This window comes from Antedon bifida, chromosome 5, assembly GCF_963402885.1.
Source record: "Antedon bifida chromosome 5, ecAntBifi1.1, whole genome shotgun sequence".
Lineage (NCBI taxonomy): Eukaryota > Metazoa > Echinodermata > Crinoidea > Comatulida > Antedonidae > Antedon > Antedon bifida.
Window position 1 is genome coordinate 29,644,196 of NC_136230.1, and position 26,054 is coordinate 29,670,249.

General features: G+C 33.4%; 4 protein-coding genes across 5 annotated transcripts in view; 2 read left to right on the forward strand and 2 right to left on the reverse strand.

Moving 5' to 3' along the window:
* Nucleotides 1-26,054, reverse strand: part of LOC144843618 (putative bifunctional dTTP/UTP pyrophosphatase/methyltransferase protein) — a 65,056-nt gene that overhangs the window by 16,479 nt on the left and 22,523 nt on the right. The gene's annotated exons all lie outside the window — the stretch shown is intronic.
* On the forward strand, nucleotides 497-14,496 carry LOC144843610 (putative protein phosphatase 2C T23F11.1). The gene is made up of 10 exons (XM_078700476.1): nucleotides 497-622; nucleotides 1,777-1,881; nucleotides 3,350-3,433; nucleotides 7,485-7,616; nucleotides 7,937-8,010; nucleotides 8,312-8,453; nucleotides 8,966-9,049; nucleotides 9,168-9,313; nucleotides 9,645-9,842; nucleotides 11,929-14,496. Exons 2-9 carry the CDS (start codon nucleotides 1,779-1,781, stop codon nucleotides 9,822-9,824), a joined length of 945 nt encoding a protein of 314 aa, XP_078556602.1. The 5' UTR covers nucleotides 497-622; nucleotides 1,777-1,778; the 3' UTR covers nucleotides 9,825-9,842; nucleotides 11,929-14,496.
* The window catches only part of LOC144843597 (ribonucleoside-diphosphate reductase large subunit-like), a 178,089-nt gene continuing 163,887 nt past the window's right edge, over nucleotides 11,853-26,054 (reverse strand). The window contains exon 18 of the transcript XR_013612266.1: nucleotides 11,853-11,864. The gene's annotated coding sequence lies outside the window, so the exon portion shown is untranslated. The remainder of the gene's footprint in view (nucleotides 11,865-26,054) is intronic.
* Nucleotides 15,780-18,577, forward strand: LOC144842101 (fucose-1-phosphate guanylyltransferase-like). Of its 2 annotated transcripts, none has more exons than XM_078698466.1 (4): nucleotides 15,780-15,811; nucleotides 16,294-16,374; nucleotides 16,484-16,651; nucleotides 16,839-18,575. In XM_078698466.1, the coding sequence occupies exons 2-4, from the start codon at nucleotides 16,296-16,298 to the stop codon at nucleotides 18,329-18,331; spliced, it is 1,740 nt and encodes a 579-aa protein (XP_078554592.1). In that variant the 5' UTR covers nucleotides 15,780-15,811; nucleotides 16,294-16,295; the 3' UTR covers nucleotides 18,332-18,575. The 2 variants fall into 2 exon arrangements, with proteins under 2 accessions (XP_078554592.1, XP_078554590.1); XM_078698464.1 differs by lacking the exon at nucleotides 15,780-15,811 and adding an exon at nucleotides 16,065-16,137 and having other exon boundaries at nucleotides 16,839-18,577.

Consider the following 26,054-nt stretch of genomic DNA (forward strand, 5'->3'; position numbering starts at 1 on the left):
GAGGGAGAGAGAGAGCAACTGGCTTTTTACTATGGATTATAGCGCAAACCAACTTTTACTACTTCTTTACATTGGACTCCGGTTCACTGGTCCAAAACTATGGGATAATGTATGTAGGCCTGGCCAGTTCCGCCGTCAAAAGTGCCTTATCAAAGGCTTTTTTCTTTTAAAAATTTGAAACGACACCTCTTAAGTTAATTGATGAGTTTTTCGGTACTCTGAAACTAAAAGTCTTCATTACATTTTTGTCCTGTTTCCGCTTATACCGTGTTGTCCTGTTTTCTTTTTTAGTTTTATGGGTTGCCTCACAAGCTTTGCTTTTGGATTTTGCCCCTGTGAGTTTAATCAATGATTCTTAGCTCTCCAACATAACTAACTGCTGTGGACGTGATTGGTTTCAAACGAATTTTCTAACATACATTTTTAGATGGAGTCGAGATGCGGAAACAAGGGGAGGAGGGGGAGGAGGGGAAAAGGGGATAGATCGGAGGAGAGATGATCGGGAATAAATATAGATCTGAGATTATAGATCTATAGAGGGCGACATTTCTGCATCATGAAAATTTACAAAGATGGTGATTTGATCGCTAGAAGTTAAGAGGAAGCAAAGCAAATACACAAGGTAAATTGTCATCTTTAACTGAACTTATATGTAATTAAGTATATTTGTAGTATTAAAGTGACAATATAAAAGAGTATATGCTTCGAAAGGATCAATTTCGTTGTTATTTGAATGAAAAATACCAACATTAATGTGAGACACCATGTTGTTTTCCATTCCGGCCGATTTGGGCAGCCAATGTTGTCGCGCGGGGAAGGCCTGGCCCTGGGGGTTGACAGCCTAGCTTACCTTCCTGTACATCATGAGCCGTAAGCGGCTGGCCTACAGTAGTACCTAGCCTAGGCCTAAATGATAGTGTTATTTTAGCCTATTTATTTTCAAGGAACATGCTACGTATTGCATACATTATCTCCTATTTTTTAACTGTACTGAAACAGGTTTTAATAAACAAAATATTTAGGCCTAGGCCTAGTCGTCTGATTTTATACAGTATGTTTTGTAGTAATGAATGTTAAGTTTTGACTACGAATTGTGAATACAACATGTTGGAGCATTACTGTATATACCATTATTATTTTATTTTACATGTGGATCAATTGGATCATATTCACTCAAGATAGTATTTTGTAAATCTTTTTATTACAATAATTTTTTTCTCCAGTTATTTTTTAAATCAGTCCTGTACATTTCTTATTGTTAAAATTAAGAATCAACCTCCAATAACCCTTGACAGCGAATATCTTTAAAGATGCAGCAACTGTTTGATTAAACTCATTCAACAGTAACTTTATTCATTGCTGTAAATATAGATGTAACACAATACCAACGTTTTAGAGTACTTTACAAAGGCCTTCGTTTAACCTTACTGTAGCTTCTATCTACTGTTATTCTTCAGTCAACCAAGTCATTTATGATGTTTTGTTTTTGTATTTCTCTCTTGGAAAGACCACATACTTTTTTGCTGTTATGTGATATAAAAATGTAACTCCATTGTTTAATATTTCAAATAATGGTTCTGGTAAACACATTGTAGGTTCAAATCATATGTTGGTCAATTAGGTATACACAGCACACTACCTGTATGTATACCTTAGAAGATGAATAAGGTTATGTTTTAATTACTAATACTAAGCAGAGTAGGGAGAGAGCTCTCCTCACACACCTTTTTTAAACAATGCCAGAATTAATAACTGTAATTTTTTTTTCATTTACAGAAATGGGTCAAACATTGTCAGAGCCGGTAACGGTTAAGGAAACATCGTCTTGTGAAAATAGTTTTTTTAAAGTTGGATCATCCTGTATGCAGGGATGGCGTATCAGTATCCTTGTTGTTTGAATGAAATTAGTATTTGTTATTATATTATTATTATTATATTACTTACAGTTAGAACCCCAAGAGTACACATTCGGGATCAATCAAAATGTCCCTTGATGCTTGGTTCACACTAGAACATAATGCAAGCGTGTTGACCAATGACAAGTGACAGTTTGAATAATCTATCACTTGTGATTGGTCAAATTAATTGCATTGCGCTTTCACTCTTGCATGGTGTCTTAGTGGGAACCAAGCATTAATTTAAATCTGGACAGAGGTCGGCCTTAGTGTTAAAAACCTATTCTGTATTTCCCCTTGTTCAGTTCATAAGAAAAGTTCCCCCAGGGTGTTCCCCCAGGGTGTCCCCCCACACCCTGAATATAAGTGCCCCATAGTGTTTATCAATCATGATATGTTTGTATAACTTTAACAATTCATTTATTTTTATTTTGCTATGTCATCCATATAGATAGGCCATAGATTTGAAAATACAGCAAATCTAAATTCTTAAATTTAAGATAGTAAATAATATAATCTAACCTTGAAAAAAAATATATCAATTTAATATTATTTTGACATACCCATCAAGATGTCGGCAACAACTGTGATAATGAAACCTACTGTCATTGATGGCATCTTCAGAAGCTATTTATAGACACTCATAGTTCAACAGATAATTAAATATTGCCGTGTGTGTACAGTTCTAGGGATGCCTCTTATAGGTCAAAGGTCAATTCATTTGTCGTTGATCAAGTGTTGTGTTTTCATTGATGATTTTTCTTGCGTGTATGTTTGATGGCTCAGCTGTGGGTGCTCACTAATTTAATTTGTTTGATATATTTTGACCTAATGTTCATTTTAAAGTAAACGTGGGTTGTGATGCCTTCCTAAAATAAACATGTCATCAACTGTATTAATAGACAAATTAATGTAAAATTAGCAGTTATTAATATATTATTAAAATATTTTGGATTATTTTTTAATAAACTATATTAATGTATATATATAAATATAAGAAAATTAATGAAAAAAGGAGTAATACGGAATTCATATATGTAAAAATGTTACTTATGAATTGTAACGACATTTACAAGTTAAATAATACGATTTTTATGTAATATGAGATAATATGAATGTGAATAAAAGTGGTGTTTGCGCCACAAAAGAGAAAAAAAAACTATATTAATGTAAAATTTTACAGTTATACAGTGTTTTGAAAGTTATGCAAATACGTATTTCATTTTTCAAGGAAAATGACTTTGGTTTCTGGAAAAGTGTTGTAAATATTGAAAAAAAAAGAAGAAATTTTCACATACATTGTTTTTTAAAAAGGGTTCTGAATTTTGTTAACTTGTATGCGAAATTGGTTTTTAGAAATTTACATTTATGCTTTTTGGGAAGGTTATTTATATTGTTTTCACTCATCAAAGTGTATGAAATAAATATTTCCTTCACTGAGCTATTTTTACTAGATATGGAAGATGCCCACACACAGCTACTCTCTCTTGGTGACTCAGAAGGCACCGCATTCTTTGCAGTGTACGATGGCCATGGGGGTAAGTAGAAACAAGGGGTGGGGTAAAACTAAAAAGGTATTGTACAACTGGAGGCTCAGCTCATAGCTCAAAAAGCATTAGAGAGGGACCAGACATTTGGATGGCTCCATCTTCAATTGGCCAATCAGAAGTCGTGCTCACTACTCAGCCTTACACTAAGACAGTTGCCACCAAATTATTATCCATTATTTGATTTTAAATATAATTCTATAAAAAAAATGTGTTTTATAAATTGTAGTAATATTTTGGCCATGAGAAAATAAAAATTTAGTGTGACCATGGATGAATAATTCCTCCATGGTATGACTAAGTCATGATGTGAACCCAAGACCCTGTGATTAGTAAGCAAGTCCACCACTAAGTAAAACAATGGCTAGATGTTTTGAATCCCTAAATTACTGGATATTAAATGTTCAAATTGTGGCTAATTATTTTATGTAAGTTCACATTTATTTAGCAAAAGCATTGATTTTACAAAATAAAAAAAAGCGTTGCCTGTAATTGTAAAACCCTTAACAAAGAAGACAAAAGTAAAAGGTTTTGGGTAGTGCTAAAAGAAACCTTTTCGAGAACCAGGCAAGAAAAAAAAAATAGTTAAAAAAAATGTATTCATTCACGACAAATCAAAACATTTGAAATAGTCTTCTGACTAATAATAGTTTTCTATTTTACCTCCTCAACCATTTTAGGAAATCAGACGAAAAAAATAAAAATCTCTACATTAATATAGTAGGGACTAATATAGTTCTTTTATGAGACTAATAGTTCCTTCATGATTTTATTGCACCTTCTCGGCCACAATGTACCGGTGTTGCAGGGGGTGTGTGTTTGTATCTATTTGATCGACTGTTTATCTTGTCTAACAAAAGAACATCATACAATTGATGATTAATTGTAAAGTAAGCGGGGTCAAAGGTTAAATTGTAGTTGATAATAGACAGTACCAATATAAATTTAATGTTAGGTTTTATTGATAATAATCTGGGTCATTGGTCAAGAATTGAGGGGAGATGTGAGAGAGAAGATGGCTTTCCAACTTTTCGTAGAATAATCCACAAAATATTATATGAAGCATCATTGATGTTCTTTTTTTTGCTTCTCTAATCCCTAATTTGATTAGTTTTTTTTTTATATAACTTTTTAAAAGGTGTATCTTTGTCAGAAGGTGTTGAAGGGGACCCCTCAGGATGTATCCTCTTTTGGGAGATTTAGATTTAGAACGTTTTTCGTTTGGTTTGGTTGGTGTTTTTTTTCTTGTATTGGTATCAAACTAAATCAAATCTCTCACCCCTCCCCCAACATTAAAAATGGATCAACAGATATTTCATAGTGCATTTTGATTTGGTAAAATACCTACTTATGTGTCATACATCATTTGGGGTGCTTCACAAAGAGAGACCTAGATATGAATTTTGCTTATTCCTTTTCCATTGTCAACAAAAGTGAGTTCAGTTACCTGTAGGGTAGATTACCGTAGTATGGCGAGTTCAATGTATTCAAATACATTTGAGTGATGTATGCACATTTATCCACCACCTCCTTGATAACCTCCTAGCGATGATGTTGCTGCTAGCAACACATAATAATGACCTCTTGACCTTTCCATATCCTGTCTTTTGAAGTCATGTGTCATTCAGATATTAATTACATGATTTGTTGTCATAGTGACAAGCATCTCTCGATATGTGATTCTACTACTGTACTACTAGTCTTAATATGTTATTAACATATATTATTATGGTATATAATTTTAACAAGAAACAACAGCGAAACATTAAGTTGAATGGATCAAATACCAATAGATTTTCGTTTTTAATGAGTTCGCAATATAGCGCAATGTGTCCGTGACACAAATATACCCCTGAAATGATAACGTTTCTTTATGTGGTTTTTAGTCGCGTGCAACACGACTCTACAGCTCACTATGTCGGTCGGCTGGTCGGTCGGTAAACACTAACTTGAGAACGCGACTGCAGCCATGTATATGGCCTTGTTTGGAATAGAGAGGTGGAGTTAAGCAACCAATTTAACAGAATATGTGTGTGTTAAGCCTAATCTCCATCCGAATTAAGTATATGTCATTGCTCGATTACTACTACTGCGAGTGAGTGGCCGAGCGGTTAAGACAGTGGAACCGTAATCAATACTCACTCGCTCCATGGTTCTGGTGGTAGAACAAGTCTTCTCGGATAAGGACTATAAACCGTAGATCCAGTGTATGCATATTGCTCGTGTGCACTTTAAAGAACCTAGTACATCTTTCGAGACGAGTAGGGGGTTACCCCGGTGTATTAGTTCACACACACACACACACTGTGGCTGCCGATGACATGTGACCCTTAGTGGAGAAGAATCCACAGCGCTCTGATCTTCATGAAATAGCGCTATATAAATATCGCATTACATTACTACTGTACAGTGGGCTAGTCAATTTATCTTCATTTCCCAAGCATGGGCTAGTAGCAGTAAAATGTAAACTATAGCTAACAAAAGGCCTTTAAATGTTGTTGACAAGAGGGCTTAGGGTACAGTATATGTGATGTGTGACAAACCTGTATATAGTTGACAATGACAATTATTAAATGATTATATTTGTGTATTTGCTTTTATGAAATACAGTACTATATACATGTATTGTATTGTCTTTTTGCGATCCCATCACAATGAAATGCTTTTATCCAAATTATACTTTCGTGTTATTTTTTCCCGCAACCATATTCATTCCATTAGCAAATGCCATTAAAAAAATGCATTTTATCCTAATAATACCTACGATTCTACTTTAGTATTGTCTTTCATACATGATACTGTGTTCTTAGATCAGATCTGATCACGAGACACTAATAATATTAAAGTTCTGTTTAATACTTTTGATTCTAGCTATAATTTAAAGTATTGTCTTTCAGAAGTGATATTTATGTGTTTTTGTATCGGATAATGTTCAGATTGTATTAATGAGTTTAGATAAATTTTACTGATAACGTTTTAATTCTCGTACAAATGACCTTTTAGTGTACAGATGACCTTTCATTGAAACTTGCGTGGATGTTTTTCACTTGTTTTTGTGTGCAACATTATTGAATTTCATTCAGAAGTAGTTAACTATATTATTTCAAATCAGTAACTGACCTTTCCGTGTGTAGGTGGCGTTGGCCACGCACTTTATTAATGTACTATACATCTGTGACAATCATTCTTGAATATTTCATGTCTACACAACATTGCCACCCACTTGTCATAACTTATGTTATCTGTCTGTGGTCCTGCAGCTTGGCACATGCTTGTTGTTCATATAACCTGGGATCGATTCAAGAAGTAATCAACTTTAGTGTTGATTGGTTTTCAACATACCTTTCTTTTGTATATAATTTTTTTTTTTTTTTCAAACTTTCATAATGCAATACATGAACAAAAGAGGCAACAAAGGCAACTTGCTTATCAATCGTAAGATATTGGGTTCTAGTCTACCAAGGGCCAAATCAGTGAACCTTGACACTAACTTTCTCATAGGTTGTGTTTATAAAATTTGTAAGCACCCGGATGTTGGGATCAGAACATCCGCAAATCTAGTCAGCAGTTCACGAAAACTGAACAGCACTAGATAACAATTAAAATGTTTATGCGAACATATAGTAGTATGATTTGGATAGAATTGTCATAAATAGTATGTTTTTTTGAAACTACAAAGTCCCAAAGGACTGGTGTGCACAATTTGCCGGGTCAACTCCGGCTTCAAAAGCCCTGCTAAATCCAGACGGACACCCAATCAACTGCAAAGCCTTGTAATGTTATGTGACAAAAAAATGTGATGTGCCCATATATGGACACGATGATGTCATATCACTACCATATTTAAGTTTCACTACCGTATTTGGGCACATTGCAGTTTTTTTGGTCAAACTAGTTTTGAAAGTGTAGACAGCTTGACAAGAAATGGTTTAGAAAACATTGGTTGTCAATTGGCATGGTAACATTGTTGGAAGTATGCCAAAACTAAAAACATTAAGTATTTGGTAGTTTTATATTTCTCCTTTATCCTCCTTGTTATCAGGTGCTAAGGTAGCTCAATACGCAGGTGAACACCTACACAACAAGATAGCAAACCAACCCGCATTTAAACGAGGTGATATCAAAGAAGCGGTCAATACAGCGTTTCTTGCACTTGATGAAGACATGCTTAACGGTAAGGCGATTACATGCGCAAACAATCCGAAGCAATAGACTGGAACCAACGTATACATTACAAACGCTATGTTTGTGTTCTTTGTAGGGCGCCGTATAAAAACTTTTATAGACTAGAATAGAATACCTATATTAAGTAATAACTGAACACTAAGAAAGAATAGTGTTGTGACAGTGTGTACTACACCAAATTTTGTGTAGAAAGTTTGTTGCCATCTAAACTTTATAATATAATAATGTATGAGTTAGTTATCATAGTTAATACAGTGTTACCACTACCTTTGTATTAAAATTATTTGAAAATTAAATTTTATTTTTTAGATGAAAATATGAAGGATGAGCTGGCAGGTACGACAGCAATTGTAGTTATACACAAAGATAATAAATTGTATTGTGTAAGTAACATTACTGTATTTTGGAATAATATTTATTGTTGGTATGGTAACCAATGAAAAAGAATGTATAATTCTGCACTCGCTCGCTCCATATTACAGAAAAATAAAGTAAAGTGTATGATTATTAGAATTGCAAAGTAAAATCTTGCCATGTGATCTGTAATTTTAACAGTTTACTTTTTTATTATTCATAAAAATTGCATTACTTTCTAAAAAATACAGTCTCATTGTAAGTACTGTAATGTGTACTTACTTTAGAAGTGATTTGGGTTTTGATTCGTTCTCTAATTTCTTTTTCCAGGCAAATGTAGGCGATTCAAGGGCTTTATCCAGCGTTTGTGGTAGGGTGCAGAATCTATCTTACGATCACAAACCTGGTAACGAAGAAGAGTGCAAAAGGATCACAGCTGCTGGGGGGTGGGTTGAATTTAACAGAGTTAATGGTATGTCATTTTACAGAATCTTGTTATTTAGATGGGGGAATAACCTGCGCCTTGCAGCCTACTGGGCTGAATTACGCACAGGTGTGGACGACACATACCACAACTTTCTTCTCTCCTAAGGGTGTCGAGTGCTGCCACCAAACGGTGCCCGTTCGTCTGTTCACAACGACAGGGGCTATATGAACCAGTCCACTGGGGTAACCCCCTACTCTTTAGAAAGATGTACTAGTTCTTTAAAGTGCACACGAGTCAGATTTGTACACTGGACCTTCAGTTTCAAGTCCTCATCTGAGAAGACTTGTTCTACCACCAGAACAATGGTTGAGGAATGCCTTTAGCATGTGCCGATTGTATAGCTTTGGTTTGCGCCCCTGCCTAACCATTCGACAACTCGAATTTAAGATTTGTAAGGAAATGTATATTGTCCTTGATCCCAACACGGGTCACTGGCCAAATAAACGTAAGGAAATGTAGTTGTGAATTTTGATCTGTTTATGTTTTTTTTTGTACAGGAAATCTTGCATTATCAAGAGCACTTGGTGATTTTGTGTTTAAGAAAAATGAAAACAAAAAAGCAGATGAACAGATAGTCATAGGTAACAAGCAAACATTTTGTTTATTAAAAGACACCTCTTTCGCTTTGATATCTAGTTTTCTCTCGCCAATTTCCTGTCTGTCCGCTTTCCATTCTAATCGCATTGTTTCTGTTTTTAGCGGTACCAGATGTAATAGACGCGGAAGTAACACAAGACCACGAATTTGTAATATTAGCATGTGACGGAATCTGGGATGTATTGACCAATGAGGAAGTGGTAGAGTTTGTGCGATCACGGATAGCAATGAAAATTGAACCAGATAAAGTAAGCTCCCTTTTTTTTACAAAATGTTATCGATTCCTAAATCTTGATTCAAATAAATAAAAACAAGATACTATTGCTTTAAGGGTCTTTCACACCTGTTTCGGCACGGTTCCAGTCCAGCCCTGGAAAATCAAGTTTAACGTCAATGTTTCGTTTTCATGACGATCCACGTAACTATTCACCAAGTTGATTTGCCGTGGCCGGACCGGAACCGTACCAGGTGTTAAAGACCCTTTACAGTACCATCGAAAAAAAATCTACCCCCTGCGTGTTTACTGTGTCAATATTCTGCGAGGTGTCCATTATGTAATACTTCTGATTTTTTCTACAGATATGTGAAGATTTAATGACCAGATGTCTAGCTCCAGATTGTCAAATGGGCGGCCTAGGCTGTGATAATATGACTGTAGTCCTTGCATGCTTTCTACAGGGGAAATCTTATGATGACTTAGCATTACGCTGTTCAACACCGGTGCAACAAGCTACGTCAGATGGTAGTGCTAATCTCTGAGTACCAAAATGGAATGTGGTTGGTTGTCTTCTTGTATATATTAGTTATACACTGTTCTCATTGGCATGAGAGAAATAACAATTATTTTTATATTATATATGTGACCTGCTCTGGCATAGTGAAACATAACTCGCTGATCTTAATATTCAGTGTATTGACCTATAGAAGTACTATATACGTTAAAAATCACTATCTTGGTGAAAATAGGGTTTTCCCCTTTTTGGAATCTACAACTATTTAAGAATCAAGATCAAGTTTCATTTTGTGTGAATTAAGTTTATAAAAGGGCTAAATAAGTGATTTTAATGAGTACCTTTTTTGTCTTGATTTCATTTTGTTGCAAAAAAATGAAATAAAGTGCATGAAACACTGTTAGAAAACTGTGCAGTTTATGAAAATATTTGTATAGCTACCTTTAGAAACATGGTAGAGTCTGAAAATTTAAATATTCATAAACCATATTCAGTGGGTATTTCAAGTGGTTTTCAATATTTTTGGCTTCTTCAGCGGGAATTAGAGGAGGTAAAAAGCTTCTCTGACGTGAATTATAAACAACAGAAATCCGTTGTCAAGGATACGCCACGTAATGGCTAGCGCGTAGTAGAAATACAGTACTGTAATTGGCTTATCCTTAAAATGACCTTTGACCTGTTTACTTTCTACGCGGAGAGGAGATTGTAAACAATTCAGATTAAGGATAATCGATGGATCTAATCTAGGCCTAGGCCTAGTCCAAATACAATGACTAAAAAATACCAACATAATGAAAGTAGCAAAGGACCTATGATATTAAATTATTACAGCCAGTGTAATGACTAGCCTAGCTAGGCCTACTAAGTAGCCTTTTGGACTCCAGGCTGGGTCCTTCTAGGGCCAGGCCTACCTGTCCTAGCCTAGCCCTAGGGTAGGCCTAGCCTAACTAGCAGGTCTAGACTAGACTAGCTAGGCGTAGGTAGGCTAGCTAGGTAGGTTAGTAGCAGGGCAAATAGGCCTAGCTAGGATAGGTAGGCTAGGCCTAGGTGGCACTGTTATTTGCCTACATACCACATAGGCCTACCATATTTATTGCTTTTACATAAGTATTGTATTAATTAATGTTATTGTAGGCGATTATTAAGCACTAATACACCAACATAATTTCATAAACATTACACAATTTTAAGTAAATGCTTAAAACAAACTTAATACATTAGTATGTGCTTAACATATCCATTATTTAATTGATTAAAGCAATCGCATATTGTTATTTAAGTTGTATTTGTTATCTAATCATCAGGCACTATACACAACTAAAATTTAAATTATTTAAGTACACTTTTAAGAACGTACTTAAATCCAGTAGTTCAAGAAATGGTATTTAATGTTATATAACTTAATTTATTGTATACATTTAATTAATTTTTAAAGAATGATACAGTTTTTTTAGTGTAAAAACATTAATTTATCCCCTTTTTTACCATTTTAAGTAAGTGCTTAAAAGAAACACAAGTATGTACTTAACATAGAATGTGGAAATATTTTTTTGTATGCATTGTCACTGTAATCAATATCCTATCAAAAAACATTTCATTGTATCATATTTTGTGAATGTGTGATACTTAGAAAGTATACACTATTAGATTAACAAATATTAATTTGTTTTGTTGTTTTATAAAATAACATTGACATTCAATCATGATTTTCTCAAAACTGTTATTTGTATATTTCTTTATACATGCTTCGACTTAACGTACAATATCTCAGGATCCCCTTCATGTTAAATATTAAGTTTGGTATCATTGTAAAGGATATAACATTTCCTACCAGATAGAATACAAATCTGAAAAATTTAAATTTTCGACTTATGTTTCACTTTGCCAGAGCAGGTCACATATATTATTATCTACAATATCAAACTTTATGTGACAAAAAAAAGTGATGTGCCCATATATGGACATGATGATGTCATATCACTACCATATTTGGGCACATCACTACCATATTTGGGCACATCACTACCATATTTGGGCACACTTTTTTTGTCAAACTAGTTTGTTAGAGCTTTTGATGCAGAAAGTAGAATTTGATCAATACTTTATTGTAATTTTTATGTTTTTCCCTGCAGTACGACCTTGATCTGTGGCTTCCTAAAATGGCTTCTTCAGACCAAAGATAAACTCTCATCAGAACATCAATCATCAAGGAGCTACAACCACATAACACCAGTGCTGGCATCTACAAACATCAACAATAGACTCACTCAAACCTTTGTTATTTTGTTTATACTAGGACGACAAGCATCCTTGATTTTAATTACACTAACGAAGTACAGTACCAATCAGCACTAGAATTAAAAACCTCGTCAAATTGTATATTAAGATATGTCTATATTCTGATAAAGTTAGTGTAATTTTTGCAAAGAATTTTGTATGGAGTATATTACTCTCTCATATCACCACATACATCAATATTGTTTAGCCATTCTTAAATGTGCGATCGTGTTATTAATTGGGAAGCAAAAGTTGTTTCAAATAATTGTAAATTTACATATGTCTTTATTCCTAAGTATTTAGTGTACAGATATTTTGTCTTTCCCCATCCCCCGCATCCCCTTGTTGTGTCATGATATATATTAGTTGACATTTATTGGTTTTTCCTGGTCGGAGGGTTGTATAGTAAAGTGTATTTGTTGTTTATTTACCTGTTTTTGCGATCTTTTTAGTCCTCAACCAGAAAGGCCATTAATCCAAAAATATCGAAATGAGTGAAATCTGATCAAATCCAAGTAATGTCAATTACTGTAGATTTTACGTAATTTTTTGACCCAACACAACCTGTTTGTGACGCATCCATTACAAAATGGGAGTTATTGTACGATTTTTTAAACAATATTTTATATTAGAGAAATTGTACAACAAGTTGTACAAACTATAATGTATATCTTAAGCTTTGTTGAATATTCATTTAATTAAGTTTAAATTGTCGAGTATATTGTTTTTGACAGGGAAGAAATTAATTTTTTTCTGCTTGGTACAATAATATTACTGACAAAGTATTTGTGAAAATTCTATAAACAAAATTGATTGGGAAAAAGTTTGTTGAAACTGCAACCAACACAAAACATCTCATTTGATAATACATCATTTTTATGTGACAAAAAAAATGTGATGTGCCCATATATGGACATGATGATGTCATATCACTACCATATATGGGTATATCACTACCATATTTGGGCACATCACACTTTTTTTGTTAAAGCTAGTTTGATAGTGTAGACAGAGCTTAATACATATATTTTGTGGACTAGTGAAATTTTAGTCAGGGGTTCAAATCCCTAGTACCAGGATTTATCTTAAAAATAAAAAGAGTATAATTGACAGTTGGATGTGGTTAAGATAAAGTTTAAAATTTTTAGCCAACTTCCAAAACTGTGCGTGTTACCATTTAGGATGTCCTATGAAGCATGGTGCTGGGCTCTGACTTGCCCAAATGTCTTCTGGGGGGTCACTTTGTGACAAATAATCCCTGTCCTTTCTTTTATTCTATATGACCAGATGTTGGTTGGAGGTGGTGTTTTCTCAACACGTTTGATTGGAAGACAATCAAGCTATTCCTACTACAAAATAGTATAATTACAATATCTAGTGAAGGGACATGTTCATATTAATTTAGGGAGGGTATGTAGGGACTGTGATCTAGAGTACATGAATATTTAATATGTTTCGTACCTTCCATAGTATCCTGCTACTCCCGTACGAAAACAAACAAAAGTTGGGGGAGGTGTGCGCGTGAATCCGTATCAATATGAAATGGCAATTGTAGCTTTCGTTTTTGTTTTGTTTTATTTCATACGCTTCTAACAGCGAGCACACACTCGTCAATTACAGGATGGATAATTTATCGTGCTTATAATTTATTTCTGAAAATGTTTTAATTTATGCCAAGGGAAGTTCATTTGATTTAAATTTCAACAAAAGTAATAATTGTGAGTTGTATTATGAAGATGAAAATATGTATAATAATGTAACTAAGTATAGACATATGGGTATTCCCATCAGTCCGGGTTTGTTTTTCCTCTCCCACCCCCTTCCCCGGGCCCCTTCCCTCATCTCTGTACTCTGTCATTCCGTCCTTTTAAAATTACTTTTTGTGTTGTGTTCGCATTGTAAAAAAAGCATGTTGACACCAATTTATGAAATATTATTAATTAAACAAAAATGTTAATTTTACGGTAACACAATCGGAGTTTTAAAACTTGATTCCTACTTGGACGTAACGCATATACGTAAGCAGCACTTTTGCGTCGTCGGTTCGCACTTGTGATTAGGCAATACAGCACTTTGCGTCAATATGTCGCTGCGTTGAGTTGCGTCGTTAAGCTTGGTTCCCACTAGGACGCAACGCAAAGACGTAGACGCAACGCAAACGAGTTGACCAATGACAAGCAGCAGTCGAATAAATCCATCGCTTGATATTGGTCAAACCCCTTACTAGTGGGAACCAAACATTAGTGGGAACCAAAGCTTTGTGTTTTTACATTCTACCAACTTGTCATCGTTTCAATTTCTCTCGATCTCTAGACTTTTCACGATGTTTCGGTATCTAAGTAATAATTGTTATTCCTCTTCTAGTGATAATTAATCAGTTTAATATATCATTTAAGACTGAAATTAAATATAAATAATAATTATGTTTTGATTACGTTGTATTATTGTTTCAATATGAAGATATTATTTTTTTATTTATTTTTTCAACAATTTGAAGTAGGGCTATTTGTGAATATAGTCCTCCATGAATGCTGTGGATATTTTGTGTGCGACACCACATGATATATACTGTAGATATAAATAGCCTTACCCTTCTTAAGCTTGGTTCCCACTAGAACGCAACGCAAAGACGTAGACGCAACGTAAGTGAGTTTACCAATCACAAGCTTTGGATTATTCAAACTGTCGCTTGTCATTGGTCAACACGCTTGCGTTGCGTTTACGTCCTTGCGTTGCGTCCTAGTGGGAACCAAGCTTAACTTTTAATGTACGTTGTCTCAGACAAAGATATTATTTACACTAAATAATGACAAATTATTGACGAACCATCACGATTAAATACTGAACTTCATTGAAACGATTTTATTGAATTGGTTCGTCAGTTTTCCCTTCGTCGTTTCGAAAGCATCTCTTTCAATCCGATCATAGAGATATTATACTGAACTAGTCTATACTATGATCGGATGTATTGCTCATGATGAAAATGAAGATTATAAAATCAGACTTTGAATAGGCCATTTTGCAGTTTTAATAGTTATTCACTTCCGCAGAAAAAAAACAAACAAATAATTATTTCACTTATAAAAAGACACTAATAAAATGTTAAATTTAACTAAAAACCATTTAATTGTCGACAACTTTAAATTACAGTTTTTCAGGTATATAATATTTGTCGATCTATTTGAAACTTATGTGATATTAAAATGGCATATTCAACCATTTTAAATAATTTTTCAGGGGGGACATAATATCTTTCAATATAATTTTCGCTGAAATTTAAAAATATTTCGTCAAAACGTTGATCCACAACTTGTTTGTCATTCATTTTTATTAATTAGTTAATTAAGAAATTTTTTTTTTCATATTTTTATAGCATTGGGTAGCCTATATAACATTAATGTGGCGTAGTAGGTGTGCACGTACGAGAACTTTGCCGCATGCTCTTTTGGGATACCACTAATTACTATCTGTAGCAGACAACAAGCGAGCAATATACAGTATATCAGAAATACAATAATTAATGAAATACTGTAATATTGTTTATTTTTATTGTAAACAATCACAAAAAAATATATTATACATAACCATATATTTATTGCTTGAATTAAGTGATGTTTAATCATTAATAAATAATATTATTCTAAACATTTTATGTATAACTTTAAAAGCAGACGACCAAATTGACCTTCTCTGACCCCCAGCAGTACAACGTGGAAACAGGAACAACGTAAACATACGGTACGTGTGTACTCCTCCTTGCTTGCTGAGTTAGTACTGTTTAGAAATAATAATAATAGTATATGAAATTTGGTTGTTTAGGTCAATTGCTTATATCCATTTATGGTGCAGAGATACGTTAAAATTTATACATAAAAAGGGTAGGCCTAGCCATATAAATAGCCTATCTGTATGTACCACTGTGGTGTGCCCATAGTCGGAGTCGGGACTGGGCCAGCAGAGCTAGGAGGAGGCTTAGCTCCCAGCCAATCAGTGACTAGCCTCTACCATGCCTCTACTAATACGATTCAGTTTATGGTGGTGTGTAAAAAACTATAAAAAAGAAGGTATTTCCACAACATACCTGCCTATTTTTATTAATAATAAAATAATAAATAATAATATAATATTATTAGTAAAATAATTTTAACACTGTAATTGTAAAGTATATATACGGACCCTATATATATTATATATAATAAAGTATGTTATCATGTTCATAGTTATGGAAAACTCTCTTGATAGTAACGATGAAATTAAAGATGCCACTACAAATCGGATAAGAAAGTTTCAGGAAATCAGAGGTTTGTTTTTTATTTTGGTGGAACATGTCGTTTTAATGTAAATCATTTCTATTAAATGAATCTACAAGTTTGCTATATAATTCATACCTTCAAAATGATTTAATTGCAGGGAAAGATGTTGGAAATGTACAGTTTTGGGATATTGTTGTAATAACTGCAAGAGATGAGAATCAAAGAAGAGCTTACAATCTCCAGCTAAAGGAAAAACTTGAAAATAAACAGCTCCCTCTTGGGGTGAAATATCTTTCTATTGCAGACCCACCTGAAGCAAAAGTTGGTAAGTTTACTGGATTTGAAATATTATATATAAATAATTATTTAGATTTTAAAATGTTTTATTATAAAATATTATTATATTTCAAACTATAGCAATGTTTGTAATTTATGTAAATTAAAAACATAAGCTAAATTAAACTAAAAACGACCTACTTTAGACTCATAAATTATCTTATATCTCTTTGCAGGTAATGGAGGATCAACAATGCATGCACTGTCGCAGTTAAAGACTCGGTTTGAAAGTGACCTAGCATCAATGAAAGTGCTGCTGATTCATGCTGGAGGTTATAGCCAACGATTACCCAACGCTAGCCTGCTGGGCAAAGCATTCATGCCTCTACCCCTGGGGGATCCATTATATCAAATGCTGGAGATGAAGTTAATTACGTACATTGATTTACCTTCAAGAATGAATCCAGGAGTGTTTGTGTGTTCTTCTGATACTCTTGAGCTGTTTGTTTTGGACAGAAGTCATCACAATCATTCTTGGTCTTTCAAGAGTCCAGGATTCACCGCTCTGGCACATCAGTCATCCTTACTGATAGGCATAACTCATGGAGTCTTTGTACTGTCTGAAGATTTGGATTTAGATTCTAATGATCCCATCTTCATTGAATGTCTTCAGTTTCTTCATAAACCTTCGATGGATGTGATGAAAGAGATGGGTGCTGTTAGACAGCACTCCTCCGGATCTAAAGACTTTGTGTTCACAGATAGTGCCTATTTTATGGACTACCATACGGCGAGTAGATTAATAGGTTTCTATCGGAATCATGCACCAATACTTTGTGAGATTGATGCATATGGTGATTTTTTACAAGCTCTTGGTTGCAGGGGAACATCAGAATATACAAAGAATTCGCAAAATGTTAGTGAAGAGACTGACAATCTTGTTTCTACTCGAGAACAAGTCTTTCAACTTCTTACAGGAACACCATTCCATGTCATAGCTTTTAACAAATCTGTGTTCTATCATCTAGGGACGACAACCGAATACCTTCACCATCTCTGTGAAGATGTACAACTCTGGAACCAGTTAGGAGTTGTTTGGGATGATAACACGACCACAGAACCTAGACATAAAAGGATAAGAGCGACTGATGGCAGACCAGGAAGGATGTGTTTGATGCATTCTGTGATTGATGAACAAGTAGACAAAACTATGATGTCAATTGTGGAATACTGCCATCTTAAAAATGTCAGAATTGGCAACAACTGCATCATCAGTAACTGCAGACTAAAGTCAAAACAACTGGTTGTGGTTCCTGACAACACATTTCTTAGCACGGCATGTATTCAAATTAGCAACAAACAAATGTATGTTACCTTCATCTTCAACATTCATGACAACTTAAAACAATCTTCACGCTCTTTAGCGGATTTACATTTTTTCAGGCAACCTGTGGAATCAATTTTTTCTGAAAATCAAGAACAGATTAAGGCAACATTATTTCCTCAAAATTGTACAACTTTCAAGCTATGGGAGATGAAGATGTTCACACCTTCTGAAACGATGGAAGAGTCTGTAACCATAGCTTTGAGGTTACAGGTGGACATCACATCCAATATACAATTGAAGTTGGCAGAATTTTCAAAGTCGTTGTCCATGAATGATATACTAGAAATGAAGTGTGTTGAGGGCGTCCTTCAATACAGACGGAATCTTGCTGTCATTTCGTAATTAAATTGCCATACTTGACTGACTGTATATGCAGGTCCATAGTACAGGGATTTTTTCGAAAAAAAATAGACAATATATATATATATATATTTTTTTAATATGTTGAGGTAACATGTGCAGAACACATCATGTGCGTCTGCGCGTGCCAATTTATGATATAGTAATCAGTTATGTCGAAAAATAAAAATTTCGAAATTTGGGCATTTTTCAAAAAATCCCTGCACTATAGTACAGGGATTTTTTCAAAAATCGCCAAAATATCGACCTTTTAAAATTCAATTTTTATGTAATAATATTGCCATATATGCACATATATTGCGTTATCATCATCTTAGAGAGTCATAGTAACCAGTTATATAAAAAAATAAAAAGTTCGAAATTTGGGCATTTTAGTACAGGGATTTTTTCAAAAATTGCCAAAATATCGACCTTTTAAAATTCAATTTTTATGTAATAATATTGCCATATATGCACATATATTGCGTTATCATCATCTTAGACAGTCATAGTAACCAGTTATATAAAAAAATAAAAAGTTCGAAATTTGGGCATTTTTCGAAAATTTCCCTTTACTAATAGTACAGGGATTTTTTCAAAAATGGTCAAAATATCGACCTTTTAAAATTCAATTATTATGCAATAATGTTGCCATATATGCACATATATTGTGTTATCATCATCTTAGAGAGTCATAGTAACCAGTTATATAAAAAAATAAAAAGGTCGAAATTTGGGCATTTTTCGAAAATTTCCCTTTACTATAGTACAGGGATTTTTTCAAAAATGGCCAAAATATCGACCTTTTAAAATTCAATTATTATGCAATAATATTGCCATATATGCACATATATTGTGTTATCATCATCTTAGAGAGTCATAGTAACCAGTTATATAAAAAAATAAAAAGGTCGAAATTTGGGCATTTTTCGAAAATTTCCCTTTACTATAGTACAGGGATTTTTTCAAAAATGGCCAAAATATCGATCTTTTAAAATTCAATTTTTATGCAATAATATTGCCATATATGCACATTGTGTTACCATCATCTTAGAGGGTCATAGTAACCAGTTATATAAAAAAATAAAAAGGTCGAAATTTGGGCATTTTTTGAAAATTTCCCTGTACTATAGTATAGGGATTTTTTCAAAAATGGCCAAAATATCGACCTTTTAAAATTCAATTATTATGCAATAATATTGCCATATATGCACATATATTGTGTTATCATCATCTTAGAGAGTCATAGTAACCAGTTATATAAAAAAATAAAAAGGTCGAAATTTGGGCATTTTTCGAAAATTTCCCTTTACTATAGTACAGGGATTTTTTCAAAAATGGCCAAAATATCGATCTTTTAAAATTCAATTTTTATGCAATAATATTGCCATATATGCACATTGTGTTACCATCATCTTAGAGGGTCATAGTAACCAGTTATAAAAAAAATAAAAAGATCGAAATTTGGGCATTTTTCGAAAATTTCCCTTTACTACAGTACAGGGATTTTTTCAAAAATGGTCAAAATATCGACCTTTTAAAATTCAATTATTATGCAATAATATTGCCATATATGCACATATATTGTGTTATCATCATCTTAGAGAGTCATAGTAACCAGTTATATAAAAAAATAAAAAGGTCGAAATTTGGGCATTTTCGAAAATTTCGCTGTACTATAGTACAGGGATTTTTTTCAAAAATAGCCAAAATATCGACCTTTTAAAATTCAATTATTATGCAATAATATTGCCATATATGCACATATTTTGTGTTATCATCATCTTAGAGAGTCATAGTAACCAGTTATATAAAAAAATAAAAAGTTCGAAATTTGGGCATTTTTCGAACATTTTCCTGTACTATAGTACAGGGATTTTTTCAAAAATGGCCAAAATATCGACCTTTTAAAATTCAATTTTTATGTAATAATATTGCCATATATGCACATATATTGCGTTATCATCATCTTAGAGAGTCATAGTAACCAGTTATATAAAAAAATAAAAAGTTCGAAATTTGGGCATTTTTCGAAAATTTCCCTTTTCAAAAATATCGACCTTTTAAAATTCAATTATTATGCAATAATATTGCCATATATGCACATATATTGTGTTATCATCATCTTAGAGAGTCATAGTAACCAGTTATATAAAAAAATAAAAAGGTCGAAATTTGGGCATTTTTCGAAAATTTCCCTGTACTATAGTACATGGATTTTTTTAAAAATGGCCAAAATATCGACCTTTTAAAATTCAATTTGTATGCAATAATATTGCCATATATGCACATATATTGTGTTGCCATCATCTTAGAAGGTCATAGTAACCAGTTATATAAAAAAATAAAAAGGTCGAAATTTGAGCATTTTTCGAAAATTTCCCTGTACTATAGTACTGTACAGGGATTTTTTTCAAAAATGGCCAAAATATCGACCTTTTAAAATTCAATTATTATGCAATAATATTGCCATATATGCACATATATTGTGTTATCATCATCTTAGAGAGTCATAGTAACCAGTTATATAAAAAAATAAAAAGGTCGAAATTTGGGCATTTTTCGAAAATTTCCCTGTACTATAGTATAGGGATTTTTTTTTAAATGGCCAAAATATCGACCTTTTAAAATTCAATTATTATGCAATAATATTGCCATATATGCACATATATTGTGTTATCATCATCTTAGAGAGTCATAGTAACCAGTTATATAAAAAAATAAAAAGGTCGAAATTTGGGCATTTTTCGAAAATTTCCCTGTACTATTGGCCTAGTACAGGGATTTTTTTCAAAAATGCCCAGAATATCGACCTTTTAAAAATCAATTATTATGCAATAATATTGCCATATATGCACATATATTGTGTTTTCATCATCTTAGAGAGTCATAGTAACCAGTTATATAAAAAAATAAAAATGTCGAAATTTCGGCATTTTTCGAAAATTTCCCTTTACTATAGTACAGGGATTTTTTCAAAAATGGCCAAAATATTCACCTTTTAAAATTCAACTTTTATGCAATAATATTGCCATATATGCACATATATTGTGTTATCATCATCTTAGAGAGTCATAGTAACCAGTTATATAAAAAAATAAAAGGGTCGAAATTTGGGCATTTTTCGAAAATTTCCCTTTACTATAGTACAGGGATTTTTTCAAAAATGGCCAGAATATCGACCTTTTAAAATTCAATTATTATGCAATAATATTGCCATATATGCACATATATTGCGTTATCATCATCTTAGACAGTCATAGTAACCAGTTATATAAAAAAATAAAAAGGTCGAAATTTGGGCATTTTTCGAAAATTGCCAGAATATCGACCTTTTAAAATTCAAAATTCAATTATTATGCAATAATAATAATTTGGCCAATTTATTTTATTTTATGTCTTTAGGCAATGTGGCCAAGGATTACCAATAGTGAATTAATCACTGTCCTATCAGATAGGTGGTAATCCCCCTGATACAGGGGCTATTTTGTGAACCAGTTCACCGGGGTAACCCCCTACTCTTTTCGAATAATGAACTGGGTTCTTTAAAGTGCACACAGGTTATAACTGTGTACACTGGACCTACGGTTTATAGTCCTTATCCGAGAAGACTTGTTCCACCACCAGAACTAGGAGCGAGTCGGCCTCGAACCCTTGCCGATGTTGTTTGTTTGACAAAATCCCTGTACTTTGGCCTAGTGCATAAAATTGTCAAAAAATAAAAGGGTCGAAATTTGGCCAAAGTAGGCCTATTACATTTTTAAAATATGTTGAGGTAACATACGCAGAACACATTATCTCGGCGTACCTTGGTTTTGCAATGTAAGAGCGGGAAAGTTTAGCGCAGACAAAAAAAAAATGATGACCATTCACCCTCTAGATTATATCTCTCAATAGGGGATTGAGTTACAACATACATTAATGAATTTTACAGTAAAATCCTTTTTTTTTTCAATTTGTTGAAAGTGCAACTGGGGGTATCGTTATTCAACTTTTTTGATTTCTTACGCGATTACTCAGAATTGTGCCTGTCACACCTCTCTTCTATCTGGTCATCTCATCCCTTTTGTTGTAAAAGTTCGGACAATTTTTTTCTTTACAAAAGAGTTACCTGCGCAGGATATAATAAAACAAACGATCCCAGCAGATGGCAGCCTATTGTCTACCTTGGTTGTGTGCATTTTGCATGGGCATGGATCATAGGCCAGGGATCGAGTTGAATTTTTATTTTACAACTCCCTGGATAGGCTTAGGACTACTTGCAATTGCGAACATGTGCGTAAATCAATATAGTCTAGTTCGATGATTGAGAAGGTCTTTTACGTCAAACGGACTGCAAAATGGTCAAGCCCCTTCCCTTGCAGTGGAGGGGGAAAATATGGGAAGTGGGTCAAATGGATATGGGGTGTGTGGATATTTACTGACGCCTCGTAGATTTAGGTACGGTACATTTGGTAAAGACCAAGGAAGACGTAAGCATTTTCGCAGTGGCGTAACGTAGAGACACGAGGCCCTGGTTTAGGAACTCTAAGTGGCCCTTTTGGCCGTTTTAGTCCCTTTTCACATATTTAATGCCTGTTTTTTCCTCTGGACACTGCTCAGGGCCCCCTGAGTTTATCCAGTGAGCGCTTAGCCGTTACGCCACTGTATTTTCGCTGTGAATTACAGATTTGGACTCGCAGTCGGTTTACACTTTCTGTACACTGTAGCCCTACTTCAACATCGTCTTGCTCTAAAATTAGTCTCCTTACCCAATAGTGTCGTAATAACACTTCCGATATCTATACATCCTCGTGTACAGACCACACACGATTTTAATTGAGGATTACCTTTCAGATTACATATGTTTGATTGTCTTATCACCGACAACAATCACCCAGTCCAGATTATACCTTACAATTAGCTCCGAAAAAGATCAATGCCACGTGTGAACTACTTCCGGTTAGGATACTTACACACCCTCCCTCACGCGTGGCTGCTAGATAGAAATCAGGATGGGCAACGCGTGTCTATGAAAGGGGAATGAATGCTTGGTGGTTGCCCGTTGGTGATAGCTGCCAGGCCCGTTTATATGAGGCATAAAACAATTGGTTTGATGATCATAACAAGTCATCGTATTATAGAACTGAATATTATAGAAAAATAACGAATCATCATCTGACATATTGTCGTCTTCGCCATCGTTGTTGTCATCATTTTCTTCGCCTGTCAAGTTCATCAATTCCAGCTCAACTCTACCAATCCCATACCTCACGTGCCCATACTTTATATCATGATGATGAAACTCGTCGTTCAAAATTGCAGACGCTAAAATATGGAATAACTTACCTACTGAAATTAAATATTCCCCCCAACAATTGCTTCATTCAAAGCTAGATCTCGATCTCATTTTTTTTTCACAAACTAAACATTTTCCCCCCTGATTTGTTTGTATTAAAGACAGGACCACAATGCAAAACAGGTTTTTCTTTTACCTGATTGTGTAATCCTGTATAAAGATGCTGTTAAATAAATAAATATCATAGCGCATGCTTATCAACAGGATTCGATTTTGGCACGCGTAACGGAATATCGCGACCTGGGAAGGTTTCAGATAATTGATAATTTCCTATGATACTTATATCTGTTTCTTTAATTTCGTATATTGCTTTAAAATGCCACTCAATTATAACCGACAGCGTCAATAACATTCACTATAAATATTTTGTAAATTTTATTTATGAATTAGGCCTAAGAAAATGTTCATTTTATAACAATCACAAAGCAGACGGAGCAAGGTAAACCAAATAGGGCCTACTGTTTACAAAAACATTTTTAAAGATAGTCTCAAATTATTGTATATTATATTTCTGGTTTTATTCGTTCTACTCATTGCAATATATAACATTGAATTGTGAGTAAATTACATATACCATTTGTACAATAATAAAAAACAGATCTCATGCAGAACATCAATAAGTTGAAAAAGCTTATAAAAACAAAATATCATAGCAAAAAACGATTAACCTGTACACAAAAACATTGTACATACATCAAAGATGTTTCTTTGTCAATTTGTTTTTATAAAATTCTCGAAGTTTCTGAAGGTCTAGGGCTACATTTAAAGATCCATCCGTAGAATTCATAAAAGATTGGCGGCAATTAGCACTACATTATTATTGTTATTGCAATATATCAAAACAAATTAATCGAATGATTTAAAATTAAGTCTGGAGGAAATACAATTCAGTTAATTTAGTTCCTCCACACGCCTTTTTATTAATATAATAACAACTAATGTATGGGTTGGCCTGGTCATCTTATCAACAACATTTCCATCAACAGTTTCCGAGAAGTCAAGCCTTAAGAGAAATCAAGCCTTAAGAGAAGTCAAGCCTTAATCATTTCAAAAGTACCGCAAATAAATCGAACAAACAAACTTTGTCTTCTTAGCAATATATGTCTAAAGTTATCACAAGATCAAGTTTTAAGCTTTTTTTTTATTTGAGAACAAATAATCATTGTTATTGTTGTCATCTACGCCATAGTTAATACATTGCTGTTATATGAAAATTAAATATTAAAACGTTCATTGCCTAAATTGATTCGTTATATCTACTTGTTTTATGGGTAACAATTCATAAATGTTGATTATCATCAAGGAATTTATTGATTATACAACGTTCGTTTATTTATTTATTTTTTTAACCCGGAGTTAGAGTGCGCAGAGTCAAGTCCAGAAAACTCTGCATTCTCACCCCTGAAGAGGGGCGAATATATTGATCGAAACGTTGAGAAGCTGAGCAGATTTTGTTTCATAACTACAGTATATAATATATATCATTTTATGCAGGCCTATATATTCCATGAAAAGTAACTTTCCATTTCACATCTTAATAACAAAATAATAATTAACAAACTCAATTTTAGGCCTGCAATTGAAAATTGGAAAGTCCTTTTTTGATTATAATATCATTCTTGGTCATATTGGAACATTAGATCTTACCCTAGGCCTGCTGTAACGACATAATTCTTTTAATTTCTCCAACTAACAATGAGTTCAATAAAATCTATTGTGTTATGATTTTTAAATTGATATATTAACCTACCCAGTTGTATATTTTTGGAAAATTGCAATGTTAGAATAAAATATAACATACGCTGCCTTTCCCTTTTATCATATTACAACTCACTACCATCCTTACGCGGATAAAAGGGTCTGGTTTCCGGTATAGTAAATTATCCGGTATATTTTTACATTGATAATTAATTTAATCATTAAGAACATTCCTTTCATCATTGGTATACATAATTATACAGTCTTCATCATCTTACGATGTTGGGTAAGTTTTGAAAATTATTAATTTATTTCTTTCAGTTTAATTCATTCATTTCATTTATTTATTCATGGTCAAACACAGTAAAATATACTACATGGTTTGGAAATATTTTCGTTTGTTCAAAGTTAAAAATGCAAATAAAAATACACAAATGAGTTAAAAAGGTTAACATTTGGTAAAATATAGATAAAATACATCGTTTAAAATACAAATTACAAGCAACGTTTCCAAGTTTCATTGAATTGCCTCATTGCAGTAGGGAGAAACGAGTTTCTCATCCTGTTGGTTTTCCATCTTGGAAACACTAAACGCCCTGAATTAATTACAAAGACAAGGTAATGGTGGAGAGGGTGATACTCATCCGACATAATCACTTTAATTTCTTACTTATGTTTACAAACAAAAAC